The following is a 22065-nucleotide window of genomic DNA, read 5'->3' as shown; positions in this document are numbered from 1 at the left end:
TTCTCAGTGTCAGGGGTCAGAGCAGGGCAGTAGCTGCCGCCTTGTTTTCCTCACTCACCAGCAGGAATCCCTTGCAGAGTTTCTAAGTGAGAGTTTACATCCTGATCCCCAAGGTGGGTGTGTACACAGCAGGCAGAGAGGGGCAGTGAGAGGCTACGTGATCTGCCAAAGGTCTGCAGGGAGCCAAGAATCACTGTGAGTCCAGCACGCTCACCTCCGGGCATCCTGGGGCTCGGCTCGGGCTGATCGGGATTGCTTGTTGCTGCTGTCACTTTTTAAATGCCAGCCTTTTGACCATCTGCTCTGACAGTATGCACTGGGCTCAGGAAGCTGGCACCAAATTCCCTACGGCTAGGAATGAGTAGCTCAGTGGGTGGGGATGGCACTGTGCCACATTAACCCCCCCTCCCCCCCAAGTTAAGGATGTGATTCTCTGACTTCCCACTGAGTCAAAAAAAAAAAAGGGTAAGCCCCTTGTAGGATGGATGCTCGGGGCTCGAAGGGGTGAGTGGGTTTGCAGCAGGCTTTGGGGAGCCTCTGTGCCCTGCCCTCTGCTCGGGGCCGAGAGCTGGTGGTGGCACACAAGCAGCTTGGGCTTGAGGTGTGTGTGGCTGCATGCTCTTGCTTCTCCCCTGAACTGAAACATTAAAAAGAAATCCTTTTTGTTTTTTTTCTTAAGATTTTTTCCTTTTTTTTTCCTTTTTTTTTCCTTTCTTTCTGTAATGCACTAAAATTTCTGCTCTTTTGTGGAGGTTTGGGGAAAGATATTTGGATGATTTTGGTTTGGAAGCTATTGCACAAAAGGCTTTCATTTGGGAGCAAAGTGAGTTAAACCCTAAGCGGAGTGGTGTCAGGTGCCCCTTGCTATCAGCATGGCTGAGTGAAGTACGACCTGTGGTAGGGGTTTCTTCTGGCCTCTGAGGTCTCTCAGGGCCCCTGAGCTGTGGTAAGCTGCAGGAGGCAGTGCCAGCTGAAAGGCAGCTAATCCGCTGAGCAGTAGTATAAAAACAAAATGACTGGAGGAGAGTTAAAAGCCCAGGGTAAGCAAACAGAGCACTGAAGGATTTAGGTGCCAAAACCCAGCCCTGGGTGTGCCCAAGCTAGTTACAGTAAGAGAAGCTGTGCTCAGGAAGGAGAGCTAACTGTTTGTGTGCCAAAATCAGCATGGCAGGAGGAGCAGGGAGAGGAGCAGGCTCTGGGGAGAATGCTGAGGGCCAGGCCAGCGCCCTGGATGACAGAATTTATTCTCCCAGTGTGCATCAGATTTGATCCATAAAGAGCAGCTCATAACGACATGAATAGACAAATAAAATAAAGAAGTGCAGGACTTGTAAACAACCCCACACCTTTCCAAACCCTCAGGGCTGCAAAGGAAATGGACAAATCTCCTTGCCAGGTGACTCAGTTATGAACATGCAGTTTGTAAGAGGTGAAGGCCTGTGCTTACAAGGTGCTGTTCCTTCTTCCAAAAAAAAAAAAAAAGTCAGCTTTCACTTTTATGCTTGTTTGGCCCTTGTGATTATAGGGAATAACGTCTGGATCCTTTGTAGTAGCATATAGGAGAATTGTACATAAAGCTGTTATGAAAGAGCTCAGGGAAAGTTGAAGCATTGGAGATCTTTTTAGTGTGTAATGTTCTTGTTGATTTGCAGGAGGATACAAGGCTCCATCAAAGATGAAAAGAAGAAGAAGTTTGTGACAGGCGAATGGTTTTCGGAAGTGAAGGCAAAAAGGTTTCAAGAAGACTTGGAGGGGTCGGATCTGCTTCGGGCATCGATCAGAAGGAAAAAGGGCAAACTAGAAAGTAAGCATGTTACTGTGCGTCTTAAGTAAACAAATTGATGGAGCAGGAAACAGTGGCCAGGTGTGTGGGTCTCCCTGTACTGGGAGCCTCTTGGGGACCAGTCTTTATGTTTTAAGAAAGAGGTTCTCAGCCAAATTGTCAGTACTAGAAAAAAAAATTGCTTATCAAAATCAGGGCCCAAAATAAAAATTACAGTGTGGCAGAGGACCAAGATAAAAGCTGTTTACCAGCTCCATGCAGTAAATGCCTTTTCCCCATTTCAACTACTTTATTCCAAAATATGTATTTGTCAGAGGTCACTCGTATCATTTCTTGTCATGGAAGCAGGAAGTGAAAGGGATGATGTGGGGCAGTTTCTGGCATCAAACTGATACGTGTGGGTCAAAGCCCCCTCCAATTCCTAGAGTGATCTGATGGAAAACAGCCAGCTGCTCTGGCAGGCCTCCAGGATGGAGGGGTCAGTCACATCTCTGCAAAGGGAGGGCTTGCCTCTTGTCTCCTGGCAGAAATTTGCCCTCTCCAAGAGGAGAGTGATGGCCCATACCTAGCTTTTTACCTGGGAGTAATTCCAAGGCACGATGTGGCTTTCAAAGTAAAAAGGGCTTTGGGGCCAAGTCTGAGTGGTACCCAGGCTGCTGTGCTGTAGCGTGGCTCGTCTGGCACCACGTGCTGATTGGAAGCAGATGTACTGCATGATGCTCAACATGCAGTTGGACTCTTGTGGTGGCATACACAATAGAACAGATCAGATTTGCTGGCTCAGGGCACTGAAGAGAAGAGAGCAGCCCGATGTGAAATGAGCAGGGCTGTACTTTGAGGCCAAGGTAACCAGCCTGGAGCTGGCACTCGGTGCTGAACATTTGTGCAAGGCAGAACTGACTCACACCCAGTCCTCAACGTGAAGACAGGCCAGCCGACTCCACAGCAGGACTGTGGAACTGCAGCCCAGCCTCCCACAACCTCCTTGCTTATTTATCAGGGTGGGTAGTCACAGATACTCAGACCTGGTGGTGCGTTAGTGGCTGCTGCTGCTCGGAAGCAATAGCCATAATAGAGAGCTCCTCACAAAGTCCTAAAACAAAGACCTTATAACGGGGCTCTGGAAGGTCAGGGTTGTCTTCCATCTGTCCAAAACTCAAATGTCTCCTCCACCAGTTTGGTTCAGCCATCTTCCCTGGGTCCATATTTCCTTCTTGGGGTTGCAGTAACATAAATCACTCCTTTGTTTGCTGGGCCTCAATGGCCAGGATTTCTCTGTAACATTAATTTCCTCCCCTTTCCGAACCCATTTAGGTTACCCCTCTTAGCTCCACATTACTCAGACACGCTCCAAGCTAAGCAGTGGCCAGGGACTTCACTAACCGAGAGCTTCATTTTCTTTTTGCATTTTGCTTATCCCTCACAGCTCTTGTAACTCAGCATAGATTCATTGGAGCCTCTGATGCAGAACTGGCCCATCATATTTCACATAGAGTTGCTTTTATCCTTGGTATTAAGGATTCATAATGTCATTAAATTTACTATTTTGTCATCCCTCCAGAATGCTAAAACATGTAAAACCTTTTACAGCTTGGCAGAGTTGCCTGGCCATTTCTGCAGGGCATACTCTGCTTGCTGAGGATGTGCATTTGTGATTTAACTCTTACTGCCAACATGTATGTGTGAGATATGGCCTGTGTACGTATAAGATATGGCCTCAGGTTATCATCTAAAATAATCTCTTTATTAATACAGCACTTGTATACAAGTTACATTTTTGCATGTGCATTTTCAGTACTTGGCTAATGCTGTTTTAAGAAGGATGAAGCAAATATTACTGAACTACTGTAGCAATTATGTTTAGACTTAGTCCTCTATTTCTTGTACCTTTTTATCTCCTCTCTCTTTCTCTTTTTCTATTCCTAACCTTATTATGGTAAAGCACAGGTATAATATGACTGTATTGCCTCCTCTTACTTTGCTCACAGCTACTTTACAGCAGGGGTCGAGGACCAAGACTCTGCAGCTCGTATTTTCACCTTGCTGTTACCTTTTGCATGCTCAGCTCCCACAGTCATTATTGTATAGGGATTGCATCCCCTTGCCCACGAGGGCAAGCACTTCTCTCGTTGACTTGCCAGCAACAGGATTGCTCTGGTGAAAGCAGCACTTGCCCCACTGGGGAAGGACAAGGTTTGCGAGTGGTTTGTCTGCGCAGCTCCTGTTCAATTTGCAGTAGATGAGGGCCTTTGCTCGCCACCTTGACACCTTTTCAAGGTGATGAAGGGTTTTGTGTTCATTTACTCAAATAAACGTAACTTATTTGTGGCTCCAGGGATGTTAGTGCTGATTTAAGTCTTTGACGATTGTGTTAGGGAGTGAAATGAGAGAACTCCTGCCCAGAAGAGCCCCACCAGGGTAATTGCTGGCATTCCCTTTGCATGGCAAATGCACCGAGGAGGGTGGGCATCCATGCCTGCACAGAAAAAGGCCCAGTGACCTTTTCTCGAGGTGGATTTTAACCTTCAGAAGGGAGAGGGCTGTGTGGTTCCCTAAGGGATTTCACAGTTGCTATTGATTGTAACAGATGGCAGTAATAATCGGCATCAATATAAATCTATAAAATAGATACCCTGTATTCACAGTCTGCAGAGCGGCACAGATGGATGAATTTGGTGCTAACTGCTCCTTGAGCTTGTGTGCAACGGATGAGAGCTAAAAATTGTCTAGCAGAGAGGCTGTTTTATTCCCCTGCCCATGCAAGTCACTCCTGACAGCACAGTTAGTGCTCGAGTGTTGGGTGTCTGTGCTTTAGAGTGGTAGGAAATGGGTGAAGCAGCTAAAATATTGGAGCAGGGGTGGCTCTGTAAATACACCTACAGACGAGTTGAACTGGTCAAACCACAGCGAGTTTCTGCTGGAATTTGCCTCTTAGTCTGTCTCCTGCTGAAGTTACCAGGGGTGTTTTGCTCATCTCGATGGATTATAACGCACTGTTGACCTTTTTGTTTGTGGCTGTCGAAGCCAGGTGTAGCTGTGTCGGTGGCTGAGCTGTTTTGACGGACAGGGAAGCGAACACCTCCTGCTGCTGCTGCCAGCCGGAGGTGGGAGCTGTCTGAGGAAGTCTCTGAGGGGGATGTGTCAGTGAGAAGCAGATTTCGTGCAGTGCCTGTGGAAGTGAGGTGAGAAATGAATGCAGACTTTGGTTGTTGAGGTCTTCTCAGTCACAGCAGGCAGAGGGAAAATGTGGGAGCCCTGCGTTTGGTTTTCTGGTTCCCCAGCAGTTATGTGCTGGCATCTCCCTGCCTTGGACTGGAGCAGAAGAGGAGGATGTGGCTCACTGTATAAACAAATGCTCCTCCGTGCGTTTTCCTATGCCTGCATGTGCCACCAGCCATGTCACAGCTTTTCTGTCCCACAATGATGTTCCGCAATGTTTTTTGCACAGTGACATTTCCATGGATGAAACACAGAGTTCCCAGTACTGCGGAAACCAGGGGAACACCCAGCTGCAATCTCGTGCGCGTGGTCCTTGCACAGACAGCCCCAAGCAGCACCTGTGGGGACACGGGGACAGCAGGGCTGGGTGCAAGGCAGGTGGGAAGGGCTGGGACAGCAGCATTTTGGTCAGTGAGGACACACAGACAGCAGGGAGTGATGCTCCATCTCCTGACACGCCCCTTAACCCTGGGCTGACTGTGCTGGCAGCACACAAGATGCACTGGAGCAGCACTGCTGTCACAGCCTGTCTGCAGGACTGATCTGCCCGTTGGTTTTCTGCACAAATAGCAAGCAAGGCTGGATTATTTCAGGTCACATCTGAATCCTTTGGGCCTCTGCTTCTATTATAGAATGAAATATAACCAAAAGAGATTTGGCAGTTTTTGTAAAAGGTAAATTTATTCTTTAAAACAGACCTAGATGCAAGTGAAAAAATATGTGCAAACCTTTTTTTTTTTTTTGACCAGACTAAGCTTAGTTTGTTGTCGTTTTGAGAGTTTAATCCTTCTGGTTTTGCAGTAAAAAGTCTGTTTGCCAGCTGAACGCCTAATGCAACTTTATACCTTGGCAGGCTGCTTTAAAGGTTACCTTCTTCTATTGTTTTTTTTCTTCAGGGTCTTTGAGAGCTCAGAAGAAATAGCTGAGCCTTGTGCCAGTAAAAATAACAGGGCTCTCTTCATTAACTGTATTAGCCTCCTCCTTTGTTTGCCAAGATCGGATGACTTGGAGTCAAAACAGGAAGCGGCTGAATTTAAATCCTGGAACGGATTAACTTTATTGACAGCCAGGGCAGGGTCCTGCTAAGGTTTCCAGCAATGTGGCAGCTCCTGGCATGAGCCAGGCGTTGGGCAGCAATCTTTGGGCTCTCGGGCACGTGGGGCCCGGAGGAGCCACGTGGGGAACATAGGTGACACTGCCATGGGGCGTCCCCTTCTGCGGAGGCAGCGGGCAGTGCTGAATCCCCAGGGTTAGTGCTGGTGGGACTCATTTCCCAAGCCTTTGCTTTCCTCAGATAGCACACATTGGCCATTGCAAGGTCAATTAAATGTAATTTTTCAATTCTCTGTTACATTACAGATGAGGTTAACGAGCACATCCGGAGAGGGCTGGACAGCAAAGACGCCCCAGGTCCTCCCTTCCACGAGCACGCTGCTGGCATGGGAGAGGAGAGGTAACTGCCACTGCTCGTGCAGTGCTCTGGCTGCTGCTCGCATTTCTAATGAAAATTGAATGCTGCCCATTAAATCCTGCTCTTTAACTGAATTTCCAAGCCCATATTAGTAATAGGTTATATAGGATATTTTTTAAATCCTTTTTCCAGGAATTGTCAGAGTATCAATCCTCTACTACTAACTAAGTGCTAATGTGCTTATGCCAGAAAGGTCTTTTCCTGCATGATTTGATAAGGGGTCAGTAAAATGGAAGCTGTCTCTAATGCCAGGATATTCTGGGTAGTTTTTCAAAGTAATTATGATTTTTATTTTTATTTATTTATTATTTTTGGCCATGGAGCAAAGCTAACTAAATGAACTGTTTTAGAAACTGCTCGTTTCCTGCTGGTGCCAACCACTGCATCCAGTGCTCAGCACTCACCGACATGGCTTGGTAGATTTCGAGTTGTGCTGACTGTGCAGAAACACCCACTAAAAGAACCTCAGCGAGCAAATCAGTGACCTCACTCAATGTCTGTGGACTATGGAGAAGCCATTTAAATACCCACATTTTCATTTATTGTTGCTCCTATCTCATTTGCATTCTTTTGTCAGCAGAATGAGGAATTATTCTTTACAGGCAGCAGTTGCTACAATTAATTGTTAAATATGGGCCTTGACAACAGTTCCAGACCTCCTGCAGCTAACAATGGGTGTTGTGCGATGGAGGACCAGAGTCACATGCCCAAGACATTTGTGCTTGTTTTGGTCCTAATGTTTTTGTAGGATTTACTAAATCCTGAAAAGTTTGCTTTGTCTTCCTCATTCAGCCCTAAACACAAAGCATTTCCACCTGAACTCTCACCAGTGGTCCAACTTGACAGTTCTCCATCTGGAGAGCAGCCACCACTAGACACTACCAAAGACAGGAGAAGCAGTGAGGCAAACTGCCTGTGATATGTGTTTCTTTCATTTAGTTACCATGCAGTTAGTAATTAACTTATATTCCATGTGTGAAGATCTATATCCCGTACTGTAGTTTTGCCCTGACTATTGATGGCATAATCATTCCTGGAGTTTCTGTATGCTCAATTAATCCAGTTATACCTCTGGCACCAGCTCCGGGTAGCCTTGTATTGGGCTGGGTTCTTAGCTAAAAGTGGCAAAGCAGCTGAGCAGAACAGACCCAGTGCTGAAGACCGTCACGTTGCATGCTCAGAAGATGCCCAATCAAGTACACCCCTACCACTGATCTCCTTGCGCAGATGCTTCTCTTCTCCCACAGATCCAGCACACCCGTTCTTGATGCTGCAGAAGAGCATAAAATCTTGCCAAAACCGAAGCCGAGACTTTCTGTCCCGCTGTTTGCATCACACAAGGTAGTGTAGCCACAGCCTCTGTGTTTGGATTGGTTATTCCTTGGATTTTCACAGTCTGTATCTACTGACAAGGACTCCACAGACTGTATGCCCTGGTATCTGTGCTCAAATAAACATTTTTCCAGACTTGCCAGGGTATATAGGGGCTTATAAAAGATGGAGAGCAACTTTTTGCTTGGGCAAATAATGATAGGACAAGGGGGAACGGTTTTAAACTAAAAGGGGAGGTTTAGATGAGATGTTAGGAGGAAATTCTTCACTCAGAGGGTGGGGAGGCACTGGAACAGGCTGCCCAGAGAAGCTGTGGATGCCCCATCCCTGGAGGTGACCAGGCTGGATGGGGCCCTGAGCAACCTGATCTAGTGGGTGGCATCTCTGCCCATGGCAGGGGGATGGAACCAGGTGATCTTTGAGGTCCCTTCCAACCCGAGCCATTCTAGGATTCCGTAATTCTATGATAAACATTGACAGGGTTTGTCTTCCATTCAGAGATCCAGTATACATGATGTCTCTTTGTCAGAGAGTGACACTGGAGCAAGTCCATTTGTGGCTACAACAGGCAGCTTACATTTGTCTAGAAAAGGTAAGGTTTTTGTTCAGTGAACCACTGGCTATTTCATTATTCAGAGTCAACACCAAGAAGCACCTTGCTTTTTCATTGTGTACAAATGAATAACAAAGAACATTTCTTATCTTTGTGTATAAGAATGGGCTGCCAACATTTGTGTGAAATATGCCCAAGGCAGCAGGAACCAAGAAAAAAATCTCTGATGACTAAAACTTCTCCTGGCTGTCAGTATATTTTACACTGAGTGCTTGGCTAACAACTCCTTAATGCACAGATCCAAGTTACCTTCTCTTTCTTCTTCTGCCTTGAATGTGTGGTGTATTTTTGGTACATAGCAAATAGCCAGCAGGAAAGCTGTCAAGCTAAAAGCAAAGCTGTGAAAAAATTCCAACTCACAGCAACAATTTAGAGCTCAGTGGATTTTTTCCCTGTCCTGTTGCAGAAAGAAGAGCTGGCTTTTTCAGGGTTTTCTTCAGAGGGAAGGGGGTTTGCTGGACTCTCAAAATAGGGAAGAATTAGAAACATATTGATGGTTTCTGGAAACCCCTCCTGGCTTCCCTTTGAGAAGCTGCAGCCCAGACCTTCCAGGTGAATAAGATGTGATGTGATAGGTTGTGAGCCTCTGTTGTTGTTGTTGTAGGTAACGGACGATCTCCACTGCCTGCCGTGCTTTCAGAGGATGCTGTGCCTCAGCCCAGCTGTGCAGCTGGAGGAGAAGCTGTTGATGGGGCCACTGGCACCACAGCAGGACCAAAAACTCCACCCGAAGAAGCGTATGCTCCCAGCAAGATACCAGTTAAGAGGAAATCAAGCAGAACTCTCCCCAGGTCAGAGCAGTTCGTGAATCATCTGGGGCCAGCAGAGAACAGCGTGGCAAAGAGGGAGCTGCTGGAAAGCCCCAAATCACTGACTGCAGAGGGGGAAAGCAGCCAGTCTGTGAAGCATGGCGTGAACTATACAATCTCGTCAATGAGTAATAAAGAGGAGGATATCGGCTTTGATCGGGAACACTTCAAGAACTTGAAGAACTTCTGGGAGAAGGGAGCAGACTCTGTGATGGTGGGAAGTACACCGGAGGACTCGAGCTCGGGGGAGGCAGATGGAAGGCAGTTCAAGCTGTGCCGCTCGCTCTCTGTGCAGTCAGCTCAAGGCCAGAACAGTGAAGAAAAACACAGTGTCTTCAACAAAACAAGAGCCCCTCACAAAAGGACAATAACTTTGTCTTCCAGCGAGGAAGAACCAAGCTACGTAGCCCCTTCAAGGAAGGGCTCGGTTGCCTTCATTCCCAGATCCACGTACGCCAAGAGCAAAGGAGGCCTGGTTACAAGAAACAGCTCACTGGGCAAAAGCAACGGGAAGCCTCCAGTGCCAGAGGAAGAGAAGGTGGCACAGCACAGCTCCAAGAAATCCAGATTGCCTGTGCGAGCACCTTCCATCAAAATCGAGTCGCCTACCAAAGAAGCGCCTGGCAGCATGTCTGAGCCAGAGATGCCTGCAGACAAGTTTGTCGTGGCAGAAAAACGCAAGTATGCAAACTGCCTGGCGAGCAGGGTGCAGATACTCATTGACCCTGCGCTTACAGATGATGAGAAAGAGCAAGGAGCTGACATGGGTACTCATGACAGAATGGAAATAAATGGAGAGCCAGCTGAGGAAAAAGCATGTGAGTCTTCAGACAAGCCAACAGGCAGAGCACCAGGCGGAGAGACAGAAATTGTTCAGGGAACGGACTCAGCTGTTTACTCAGGTACTGAGGGCAGTAACTGCACCCTGGGAAATCCCAATAGGGAGTCATGCCTACACCTGTTTTCTTCCCCAACTTTTCTGTGTTTTGCACATTTTATTCTCTTCTACATTTATCCTATATTAAAATTTGTGCAGAGTTAGCATGTGAGGAATGTGGTTAGCAAACAGCTCTGAAAACAACCGTTCTGTGTACTGCAGTGAAGTGTAAAAGTGGGCAGTGTGATATTCCCTTTCCTTCTCCCTACTGCCAGCCCTCATACCTTACCTGCAAGCACCTCAGCTCAGGACAGCTCTTCATTTCTTTAGCCCTACCTACAGCAGGTCACAGGAACTTATTTTACTAACTGGGAAGACTGTAAACATGTTTACTTGCCATGTGAATCCGCTACAACTTTCTTCAAGTGTGAATCTGGAGGAATTCCCTGTGGTGGTAAAGATAAGTCTGACACAAACAGCAGAAATAAAACATGAAACAAAGTTTAATGAATACATTGGCCATTATCCTACTTTGATATAGCTGCTGGCCATCAGTGTTTAAAGGACAGTTTGGGCCTTTTGGGAATCCACGGGTGAGTTTGCATCTTAAACTGCAGAGTGGAGTGAACAAGGAGCCTGATCTTTCGGGGTTCTGATTCCATATTCTCTATCACAGTGGTGTCAATAATACCAGCACTTTATCAGCCTCTTCCTCTGGGTTGACAGGCTCTTGTAGTGACTGCTATTATGGGCAAAAGTTCATGTTAATTGCAGTTCATTTTAAACCTGAGCTCTGCTTGCCCACATCTCTGCTCCCTGCCAAGCAAAAACTTACCTATGAAGAGAGATCTCCCTATCTCCTTTTTCCAAATTTTCGGTCCTCGTGTACCTGGGTAACACCTATTTGAGAGGATTTTCCATGGACTCATCTAATTTTGATCTGTAACTGTGGCATTTCTGGGCTTATTTCCCTCCTTTTTATAACATGTCCATGAAAATCCTCAGTTGCACTTCAGCTAAACACAAACATTTCATTTCTATACCAGGTCATTGTTGTATTTCTCATTTTTTTCATTATTATTACATTAATTTCAGGTTGGTATTAGCAGATGGCTGTATTCCACTGGAAGCTCTTCACAAGTGCTGGTCTCTTTTGGGGACTGGGTGAAGAGTTTTTTTCAAGGAGAGATGTTAAAGCTGATGATATGAAGGTAGCCCTGTGTAATGTAACTACAGCATGCTATAAGCAGAGCTAACAAGCCAGGGGAGAAACACACATGCATGCTTGTTGACACACTGCCCGTTTGTGTTTTTTATTTACTGTGTTGATTTGGCTTTTCATATATTCCAGAGGAAGATGGAGATCGTTCTCCTGCTGCTCAGGCATTGGCCCGAGCAAATAACATCAATCTTGCAAAGAGCATGGTGAACATTTACACAACCACGGAGAGTGAGTAACATCTTTCTGCTTTTTGGTTTATGTTCCCTGAAGGCAATATATTATGCCTGAGTTCTGCATCCCTGGTGCTTCTGTGCTTGTACTAGGCAAGAAAGATGACATATGGTTTCATCATCAAATTAGAGAGCTTATAGTGCCTAAAATTAAATTCAAAGCCAGGAAATTGCAGCTAGATTGATGGTATGTTACTCAGTGTGTTCAGCAAAAAATTGTGAGGGCTTGAACGGGTTGGCAAGAGGATTGTACCCATCTCTCCTCTTCTCCCACTAAGTACTGTGGGACCTGGGTGGCAGCCTGCTCAGCAGGTTGATCAGCCTCTCCCCTCGCCCAGAGCAGACCCAGTTTGCTGGTGTGATCTCCTCAGCTGCTGGCTGGGACACACTTCATGGTGCCAGTTCCTCCTGGAGAAACCAAGAAAAGCTAAGGAGAAGGCAACCAAGAAAGCAGCAGCAAAGCTGAATTAGCCCATGGCCAAAGAACCTGGCTGTGCCAACAAGTGGCCCAATAAAGCAGCAGCCGAGGGAGAGGGACTGAAGGAAGGCAGCAGCAGCAGCCTCGGTGACCAAGAAAAGCAGTAGAAATCCACGGAAGACGAAAGCTGACAGGCCCAAGAGGGCAGCTAAGGGCTTGCTTAAAAGCAAAGTGGTAAGGCCGAGGCTGCCAGGACTGAGGTGGAAAGGTTAGGAAAGCAATGCTCAAGGAAGGGGAAAGCAGCTTAGAGGAAACAATAGGGCTTGTTTAAGGGAACGTGACCCCTGGCTATGGGATGGAGAGTCCCCTTCAGGCTGCCAAAAGCAGCCCGTGGATGGGGCGTGCTGCACTGCCCTGTCTGCTCGTGGCTGAACCACACCATCCTGGAGCCTGGTGCCGAATGCGTGCCCCATCAGATGGTGCGGCAACGTCTGTCACACAGCACGGTGGCTCAAAGCTTCCAGTCCTGCTGTGCTGCTGTTCGGTGATGTGGCCTTCATGCAGGCAACCAAGATTTTAGACTTCTCCCATCACAGCTTATTTAGAGCCACAAACCTCATCCTAGGAAACCCTCTCCTATGGAGTTGCTCCTACTTGTTTCCGGTATAACCCTGCAGAGAGGGCTAAATGTAACACTTTACTCTTGGTTGGAGATAACAGTAAATGCCTTTGCTATCAGAGCAGCTTTTGGGCATTTTGAGCATTGAGTGGTGTCTCATCCAGGCTTAATACAGCAAGTGTGTTTGTGCATGTGTCACCTAAAAACAAGCCAGTTGTTTTGGGATGAAATTAGTCATCAAGGAAGTTATTGAGAAAAGGTAAAGATAGAACAAATAGGTTTATATTGTTTAAAAGATGCTATGAGATGGAAATATGTGGTTTGTTTTTTGTTTTTTTTTTTTTTTTGACAGGGATGCTTTTATTCTAACTGAAATCTATGCAGCTAGAGAATCTGGTAGTCACGCATCTTTAAGCTAATGAATGAATCGAATTATCCACTAGGGGGAGTTTGCACACTCCCACACATCAAATGAAAACATGCTGAAAATAGCTTTAGAGCATTAGCTAGCAGTCTGTGTCTTGAGGAGGGCTCAGCTTCAGTGGCCAGCAACAGAGATGGGGCAAGTGCCTCTCACAAGCTTTTCCTCCCTCCTTGTGTCCTTTAACAAAAATGTGACTGTCTTGTATTTTCCTGACTCTGACAATTTATCCTGATGCCGTTTTTCTGTTTGTACTTGCAGCATACAATAAACCTCATCTGATACCTCATCAGTTTCTTGAACCTGAAAGAGTCAAAGAGCTGAGCAGATCTTCTCCTCTCCTGTTGTCTGAGGTAGGATAGATACCAGAAATGGCTGGAATAATGTTCACAGCATCCCTCAAATAGCAGTCAGGTTCATGAGAATCTTTTTCCAGGAGGCTGACAGTATTTGCTTTTGACCCTTCAATCCTGTAGGAGTTTTAATGTTTCCCTCTGCCTCAAACCACGCTATTACCTGCCCTTCGCAAGAACCCAGGTGGTTGCATGCAGCTCTGCTTGGAGGCAGTTAATGATGACGTTTGCTGCCGGTCAGAGGCAATGCCTCTGGGGAGATTCCCTGCACTCTCCTCCACTCTCGTAACCTGCTTGCTGCTTAATGGGACTCTGCTGAGCTATTGTTTTTTCTCTGTAGTGTTGCAAAGTGCTCATACAGCACAGCTTAAAGATGCTTATTATTTTCTGAGCAGACAGAATCAGACACGGCTTCGGAAATCAGCTTCCAGTTTAGCAAGCACAAAAAGACGCCCAGCATTGGCAGCCACTCCTCCGACATGGCATCTGTCTCCTCGGTAGGTATTTAACACGTACGTCTCTCTAGAAAGGGTTTCTCCGTTGTATACAGTGACGCTGCATTTAGGCTGTTACCGATGATGTGGCCTCTGGAGTATCCTGCTGTTTTCTGCATGGTACTTTATTAAAAGAACGGTGATGTTTAATTACTTACTTGCATTAAAGAAGTGTCTTCAGGTACCATCTCAAATTAGGGAGCCACTGGGTCATTCTTAGACAAATTCAGAGTAAGCAATAGCCCCTGCTCCAAAGTGTGGATGCTCTGAAGCCTGGCAGCATGTGGGAGAGAGGGGTGGTCTGTCTCTAGGTGGGGAAATGAGGCACACAGCTTGTAAGTGACTTGTTTGTGGTCCACCTCCCAGAAAGCTGAGACTGCAGACTGGTGACCTCTGCAAGCTCCTCCTTCACTTTGTTAGCAAATTAAAGGGAACTCAGAACTGAACAGCAGCAGTATGATTTAGAGATTTGCCTTCTAAGGAGAGTTGACAAGAGCTGAGCGTGTTTAGTTAGGCATTTTAAAAGGCTTCCTTAGAGATTCCTTAGGCACAGTGTTTTTTGGGAGCTGCTTAAAAGTGCTTTAATTTGCTGTACTACTGTTATAGGTATCTCCAAATTGTATATGTGAGATTTAAAGAATATAAGTGAAGCAAAGCATGTAGAGAGAGGTCGTGACTGTAGATAAATATGTTAAAAAACAAAACAAAACTGAACTTTGGGGTGCATGAGTCTTTCTCGTAGTCTGCGGAGTCTGAGAGCTATAAATGAGCCTTTTGTGTCCAAGCCATGTAGGTGTTCTTGAAGACCTCATTTAGGATTCTCTGTTGGATTTAATATCCTGATGGGATGATAAATGTAGCTCCAAGGACTGAGGGGAGATATTTAGCAGATTCTTGTAGGTTACCATAGAAAGAAATTGAGAAACAAAAGAAGTAGGGGTGACAGAGAAGAATTGAGTTAATTACTGGGAAAGTTTTTTGATAAATGCTCAGGATTGTACCACAGAAGAGTGCCAAGAGGGTTAATTATTTGCTGGTTAAAATGCATTAGCTTTTATGTTATCCCATCAGTAATCATGAGTGATTGGCCTGATAGAAAATTCTCATCTTTCTGGGGCTGTGTTTTATTTCTGTTTCATCACTTTCTACCAGCGAAGGACTTAAAGCCTTGGAAAACAGAAAGTCAAGGCCTGTTGGCAAATGCAGTTTGTTTTGGGAAAGCAAGAGACTCTTTGGTGCCTCGTTCCTGTTACACCTGCAGAAACCTCATTTTCCTGTGCATTTGTGGCAAGTAGATTCCCACAAACTGCCTCTGGTGGGACAGTGGCTCTTCAGGACAGGGGTTATTTCTGTTTCTGTTTTGCACAGCTCTCTGCACTTCGTGAGCAAGCAACAAGATAGTGTTATTTTCTCCTATATTTCTAGTCTGATATGGTTCTTAGTAGCCTATTTTTAAAATTGAATGACAATTAGGTGACTGTATCTACCAGAAGTAATAAATTTATATAAAGATAGTTCAAGTTCTCTCAGTATATTTATTTCTTAGTGATGAGACTGGGTCAGGAAAGCAGCTGTTTGTAGGGTTAGTGTAGGGAAAGGGAAATTACCTGTGTGCTCCCACAAGAAATATTTGGCTCTGTTTCCCAAGGCTTTGGGATTTAGAGGTGAAAATCTTCTCTGTTCAGTGGGCATTTGGGAGAACAGTGCTTCTTATTGCTGGTCAAGGACAGCACATCCTTGTGAGACCTTTGTTCAGATCCCCAAACCCTTGTGTGAGCACAGCTGCAGACATGTCAAGGACTCAAACCTACTCAAGGGAAGAGAGAGCAGATTATTTATTCTCTGGCAGTGCACATCTTTGTGCAGAAACAAGTCGGAAGAGTGCCTATTTCAGTGGCACTGACCTTGTTCTCCACCTGGCAGGTGAGTGGCAGTGTGCTCAGTGTGTACAGTGGCGATTTTGGGAGTGTGGATGCCCAAGGTACTGTGGAGTTTGCACTAGATTATGACGAGAAGAACCGGGAGTTCCAGGTTCATGTGTCCCAGTGCAAGGACCTGGCTGTCGTGGATGAGAAGAAAGGCAGATCTGACCCGTGAGTGATGCTTCCCTCTGGTGCTTCATGGCTTTTCTAATGCTGAATTTTGTGTTCTAGAGAATTTTCTTTTTTTCTTATGAATTTTATTTTTAAATGCCATAATTTCTTCCTTCCTCTAGAATTCTGTTGTGTGTTTACTGCTGGGTCTTTCCTAGCTGATGGTTCTGGAGCCATTTGCATCAGTAAATATGTTGTCATAGACTTAGTTTTGAATAGGATTGAGAAAGCTTTGCTCACTACAAGGACAATTCCTGTTATCACTGAAATATGTTCTACATGTATCCATGTGAACCTTGGTCTCTCCATGGTGAATACACATTGGTAATAACCAGTGATGTAGACACATGTTTATATGGGAAGAAAGTCTGAAAAGAAGTGTCATTAGAGGACACACTGATAATTGAACAAAGGCTAGTGATCTCTGTTCGGTGGATGATGAAAAGAACCTTGGATTTGAACCTTGAAATAGAGAGATTTATAATCAGGCTTCTTGAGACATTCTACTTCTTCTCTCTAATTTCACCCTGATGTTGAACAGAAAGAAATGCTGTAGTTGTGGGCATTTCAGAAAATGGGTATACAGCCTTGCTGGTTTCCTATGCTGCCTAGAGAGCTGCTTGTTCTGAATGTTGGTAGCATCCACCCGTGCCCAGTGCGATTTATAACTTCGAGTGCAAGCCAAGTTAATATCCTAGCAGGTCTCTTAATTAGTTTTGCCTCCAAAGAGTCAACTCCAGGTCTTTTGTTCCCATAAATCCCATGTCACCATCCAGAAGTCTTTACTTATTAGAGCATGGCAATACTGAACGGTATCCAGCTGAAGTTTTTTTTCTTTTCCAGGTATGTTAAAACTTATCTGCTCCCAGACAAAGCTAGAATGGGTAAGAGGAAAACCTCAGTGAAGAAAAGGACAGTGAATCCCATTTACAATGAGGTGTTACGGGTAAGAACACATACCTGCCCTGAAAACCTGTGTGGTACCAGGGCAGATCTGGAAGGAGCCTGCCTTATTGGCTGGGCTCCTTCACCTGCCTCTTGCTGCACTGCTCTCCCCTTGGGTTGTGAGAGAAACTGGAGAAAAAAGCTGAGCAATCTGACTTCTTTTTCTTCCTCTAGTACAAAATAGAGAAAATGGTATTGCTTATCCAAAAATTAAACCTCTCTGTTTGGCACAATGACCCACTGGGACGTAACAGTTTCTTGGGAGAGATTGAAATAGACTTGGCCAGCTGGGACTGGAGCAACAGGAAACTCAACTGGTACCCGCTGAAGCCCCGGGTAAGTGCAGCTCAGCTCCAATCCTGCTTCCCAGCCCAACCCTGAAGCCTTTAGGAGTGGCAGAAGTCCTTCCTGGTAACCTTGCTCTGAATCCTCAGGCTTTTGGTTCTGAGGGACTGAGTGTGAGAGCAAAGACACAAAGTAAGGAGCTGTCCCGGCCATACAAAAGCAGAGTTTGTCCATTTGTGCCCCTGCATTAAACTCAAAAGCTGTTTGCCCTGCTATGTTAACAAAAGCCCTTGCTTACTCAGTCATAACTCTTTCTGTTTCAGAGCCTTTCTGCTGTTAATGGTGTGGATCATCGAGGAGTGATGAATTTGTCTATTAAGTACGTCCCTCCAGGAAGTCTAGGTAAAATTCATTTCATACATTAAGAAGCATTGCCTGCATGTTGGCGTGCAGCTCGCAATGCCTCATCTGTATATGGGCTTGTTAAAGAGTAATGTCATTAGAGCAAGATCTTAGAGATCGGGGGCAACCACCAGTGCTTGCTAGTGCCACCTGCAGACTACATCTGCTTTTCACATCTAGATTTAGGGGGAAACTGGGTAAACGGAGGGAGGGTTCAACAAGGCTGTGAGATGAGTGGCTGGAAAGCTGCCTGACGGAGAAGGACCTGGGAGTACTGGTTGATAGTCAGCTGAATATGAGCCAGCAGTGTGCTCAGGTGGCCAAGAAGGCCAACAGCATCCTGGCTTGCATAAGAAGCAGTGTGGCCAGCGGGTCTAAGGAGGTGATTGTCCCCCTGTACTCGGCTCTGGTGAGGCCGCACCTCGAGTACAGTGTTCAGTTTTGGGCCCCTCACTACAAGAAGGACATGGAGGTGCTCGAGAGAGTCCAGAGAAGGGCAACGAAGCTGGTGAGGGGTCTGGAGAACAAGTCTTACAAGGAGTGGCTGAGGGAGCTGGGATTGTTTAGCCTGGAGAAGAGGAGGCTCAGGGGAGACCTCATCGCTCTCTATAGGTACCTTAAAGGAGGCTGTAGCGAGGTGGGGGTTGGTCTATTCTCCCACGTGCCTGGTGACAGGACGAGGGGGAATGGGCTAAAGTTGCGCCAGGGGAGGTTTAGGTTGGATGTTAGGAAGAACTTCTTTACTGAAAGGGTTGTTAGGCATTGGAATGGGCTGCCCAGGGAGGTGGTTGAGTTGCCATCCCTGGAGGTCTTTAAAAGACGTTTAGATATAGCCCTTAGTGATATGGTTTAGTGTAGGACTTGTTAGTGTTAGGGCAGAGGTTGGACTAGGTGATCTTGGAGGTCTCTTCCAACCTAGACGATTCTGTGATTCTGTGATTCTGTGATTCTGTGATTCTGTGAAGCTTAAACTCACCAGCTGTTATGGACACTGCAAGCACTGTCGGGTGCTGTGATGCTGTAGCAGCAGCACACAACCCCCCTTACTGTGGGGCAGGTAGGAGGTCGGGTTTGCCCAGCAGAGCCTTCTGCTTTCCTGCTTCTAAGCAGCACTGGCAGGTTATGTCAAGGACTGGCAGTCCTCTGCAGCTGCACAGGGCTGCAAGTAATGCTGCAGCACCCAGGCAGAGGAGTGCAGAGCTCCTAGGGACTGAGTCTGCAGAGAGGTCACGTCGCTGCTCCCTCAGGTCCCTGGAGAGGATGCCTATTTTCTTGCTAGCTATTGCAGGAACTGACATCAGAATTTTTCTCTTGTCCTAAATGGCAGGTCCCAAGAATCCTCCCTCTGGTGAAGTTCACATTTGGGTCAAAGATGTCAAGGACCTGCTGCAGTTGCGTCCTTCTGGAGTTGACTCCTTTGTGAAATGGTAAGTGCCTGAGCACGGTCTTGTCTTAGATGATGGGTCTGTGCCTCCACAGAGCAGTATGTTTTCTTCTCTTTTCTCAGGCTTACTTACCTGTGTTTCCGTACTGTAAAGCTGTGTAGGAGAGAATTGCCCTTGTTACTATCCTGTGGCCATATTAGAAAAAACATTGCTGTGGTAAAGCTCTGTCTGTGACTCACTCAGCATCAATAACACCTGAGTGAAAGGAATATGGGGGGCCCTGTACCTTGCTTCAGTGTTTTCATATGAAGTCGTGAATTTCGAAGTGATAAGGACTTGCATGCAAAGTCTGGGAATGCATTAGGGACTTGCCAGAACTGACATACATGCAGTTGGATCCTGCTTTGATCTTGTCCAGAATTCAGTGTGTGCACGTGTTCTGCAGCCTGCGACATCAGTACTGCCTGTTATATGGCAGGAGGTGCTACAAATACTTCAAAAAATTAAAAATAACTCAGATTTTTAAGATTTTCTGGCTCTTTGAAGTCCTCAGTATATTTTTATATGTTTTAAGAGAGTATTCCTGCAAAAATGTTTGTTGCTCAGGAAGCTTAACAGTCTGTTTTGAAATGATCTTTTGGGCATTTGTTTGATGAATATTTATGAAAACAGAAATATGTGAAAATAGTGTCCATTTTTAAAATGTAAAGTGTTACTTTGAAAAAAAATACCTAAAGCAGGAAATTTTAAAGTAAGTACCCTTCCTTCCTAAAAATGTTTGCTTTAAAATTGATTTTCTTGGGGAAAAAAAATAGCCCAGGGATTATCAGAGAATCATAGAATGGTTTGGGTTGGAAGGGGCCTTAAAGCTCATCTGATTCCAACCCCCCTGCAATGGGCAGGGACACTTTCCACTAGATCGGGTTGCTCAAAGCCCCACGCAACCTGGCCTTAAACACCTCCAGGGATGGGACATCCACAACTTCTCTGGGCAACCTGTTCCAGTGCCTCACCACCCTCAAAGCAAATTATAAACATTTCTCATTAAATCTATAGAGATTTCTTACTTTGAGATCCAATTCCTCCTTTCTCCAGGCCTGAGCCTTGTTTAGACCGAGGAAGTTTGTAGGAACAACTCAAACCTCATGTGATGTTCTATACTACACGCTGTCCTTTTTCTTCTCTCAAAGCTATGTGCTTCCAGACACGAGTAAGAAGAGTTACCAAAAGACCCGAGTCATCAAAAGAGACACAAACCCTATTTTCAATCACACTATTGTGTATGATGGCTTTCATACAGAGGATCTAAAGGATGCGTGCGTTGAGCTGACTGTGTGGGATCATGAAAAACTAACCAATCATTTCCTTGGAGGAATCAGGCTGGGCCTTGGGACGGGTAAGTGATTTCCGTTACATTAAATGAATGCCTTTACTCTATTGCTGAGCCACGAGGTATAATGGGAAGTTGCAGGAAAATTCCTGTTGGTGAGAAACGAGGTATGGGGAATCTCAGTAATTGGTGAAGGTCTTGGTACATGCACTGTGTCAGGGTTGTAGGGGGCCCTGGTACTATGATAGCAACCCTCTATGCCCACATTTCCTACCAACATCAGCTCCGAGGTTCAGCAAAACTCAAGAATCAACTTGAGTCCAGCAGAATCCAGGCTGCATTACAAATCAACATTATATTGCTGCTCCTCCCAGTGAAGAGTGCTCAGAGTTGAAGACAAAGAAATTGAATGCCGTGTGAGACAGCACCACCTGGTGACTCCATCGTCACCTCCTCCCTTGAAATGCTTTAGTAAGAGCAGTAACTAATATTTGAAAAACAGGGATAGATGCACTAGTTGTTCTGGTCTCAGTCATTACTGAGAGAACACCAGCACTGATCAAAGCACAAATTGAAAGAAATTGAGTTGTCCGGGTGTAGACTGAGGTGGGTTTTTTTGGTTTTGTTTGTGTTTTTTTTTTTGATTTTACTAATTTAGATGATGAAGTGCTAAAAGACAACAGCAGAGGTGCCATTTGCTACACTGGGAGAGAGTTGCTGTCTCTGGGAGTTTATGGCATGAGTTTCCAGTTGAAAGAAGGACTTAAACCTGTGGTTAGCTGGAAGTGTTTTACCTCATTGGGGTTACTCACCCTTGAAGATAGGAAAATTCCAATATTCTTAAGCCTAAATTGGAAAAAAACAGATGGGACTATCTCCCATAATCAAGTCCATCATGGAGGTTTTGTCCCTCTCTAATCATCCTGTCCAAGCTTTCAGTGTAGCCCCATACCTAGGTTTTGATGGATAGCATGTTCATCTTTGTATTTTGGCGAGTGGGAGGTCTAAGGGTTTTTAAACAAAGTATACTTACTATGAAGCAAGAGGAGTCTCTGAGAGATGAAAGACAAAAAGAAGGTGTCAGAGCTTTGTAATAAAGAGTCACTGTCCCTTGAGGGTATCAGGAAGAGACTTATTGTAACTGGAAGGTATGCCTTGCAGGTGCATTTGTTTATTGGATTTGCTTCTGTGTTCTCTGTTTTCAGTCTCTAGCATGTCACCAGAAGGGTTGTGAATTATCTGGTGGGAAGTGGCAACAAAAATAAATTCATAAACAAGATGTAAAAACACCAACCCTAAGATTAGCTGTGATCCAAATTTAGACCTTTATCTAGTTGGCAAGCAGTTAGCATGTGAAATTTGGTTGAATAAATCAACTTGGAATTAATGTACACACTCTTACATTATTGTATGTTTTATTCCTGTAAAAACAAAGTGTAGAGCAAGAGAATTTTGACAAATATCTCCCCCACCATCCATAGCAAGATCGAGGGGAAGACCAAGCCTTGTAGAACTTCTTTACCATTCTGAAAGATGCAATGCAGGGCTTGAGCCCAATATTATTTTCCTTGGCAGGTTATATTTAGGATTCTTGTGTTTTGGGGCTTTTACAGTGACTTTATTCTGAACTCTGGTGTAAAATGGAGATCATTAGCAGAACAGAAGGTGCTTACAGTGGAACTTGGTGAGAGGAAGTCAGCATCTTTTAGGTTAAGACCCTACCTGCAGCAGTTACACCCCGCTGAGTATTTTTTACATGGAGTC

The 22065-nt window shown here is 45.5% G+C and overlaps 1 protein-coding gene across 10 annotated transcripts in view; it reads left to right on the top strand.

Annotated features, from left to right (window-relative positions):
- The window catches only part of LOC310880888 (synaptotagmin-like protein 2), a 72594-nt gene that overhangs the window by 46256 nt on the left and 4273 nt on the right, over window positions 1–22065 (top strand). For 9 of the 10 annotated variants that reach the window (XR_014571967.1, XM_083797351.1, XM_083797352.1 and 6 more), the window contains 14 exons: window positions 1653–1804; window positions 6362–6455; window positions 7721–7814; window positions 8304–8397; window positions 9023–10129; window positions 11456–11554; window positions 13276–13367; window positions 13763–13864; window positions 15785–15954; window positions 16798–16900; window positions 17074–17235; window positions 17508–17586; window positions 18914–19013; window positions 20162–20367. Coding sequence is in view for 9 of the 10 variants with exons in the window: in XM_083797351.1 (XP_083653477.1) it covers window positions 1653–1804; window positions 6362–6455; window positions 7721–7814; window positions 8304–8397; window positions 9023–10129; window positions 11456–11554; window positions 13276–13367; window positions 13763–13864; window positions 15785–15954; window positions 16798–16900; window positions 17074–17235; window positions 17508–17586; window positions 18914–19013; window positions 20162–20367 (2654 nt within the window). In the remaining variant the exon portion in view is untranslated. The remainder of the gene's footprint in view (window positions 1–1652; window positions 1805–6361; window positions 6456–7720; window positions 7815–8303; window positions 8398–9022; window positions 10130–11455; window positions 11555–13275; window positions 13368–13762; window positions 13865–15784; window positions 15955–16797; window positions 16901–17073; window positions 17236–17507; window positions 17587–18913; window positions 19014–20161; window positions 20368–22065) is intronic. The other variant, XM_083797347.1, reaches the window with a different exon arrangement.

Source organism: Anser anser (genome assembly GCF_964211835.1).
Source record: "Anser anser genome assembly, chromosome: 13".
Taxonomy (NCBI): Eukaryota; Metazoa; Chordata; class Aves; order Anseriformes; family Anatidae; genus Anser; species Anser anser.
Note: the sequence above shows the minus strand (reverse complement) of the source record. Positions and strands in the feature narration are given on the sequence as shown.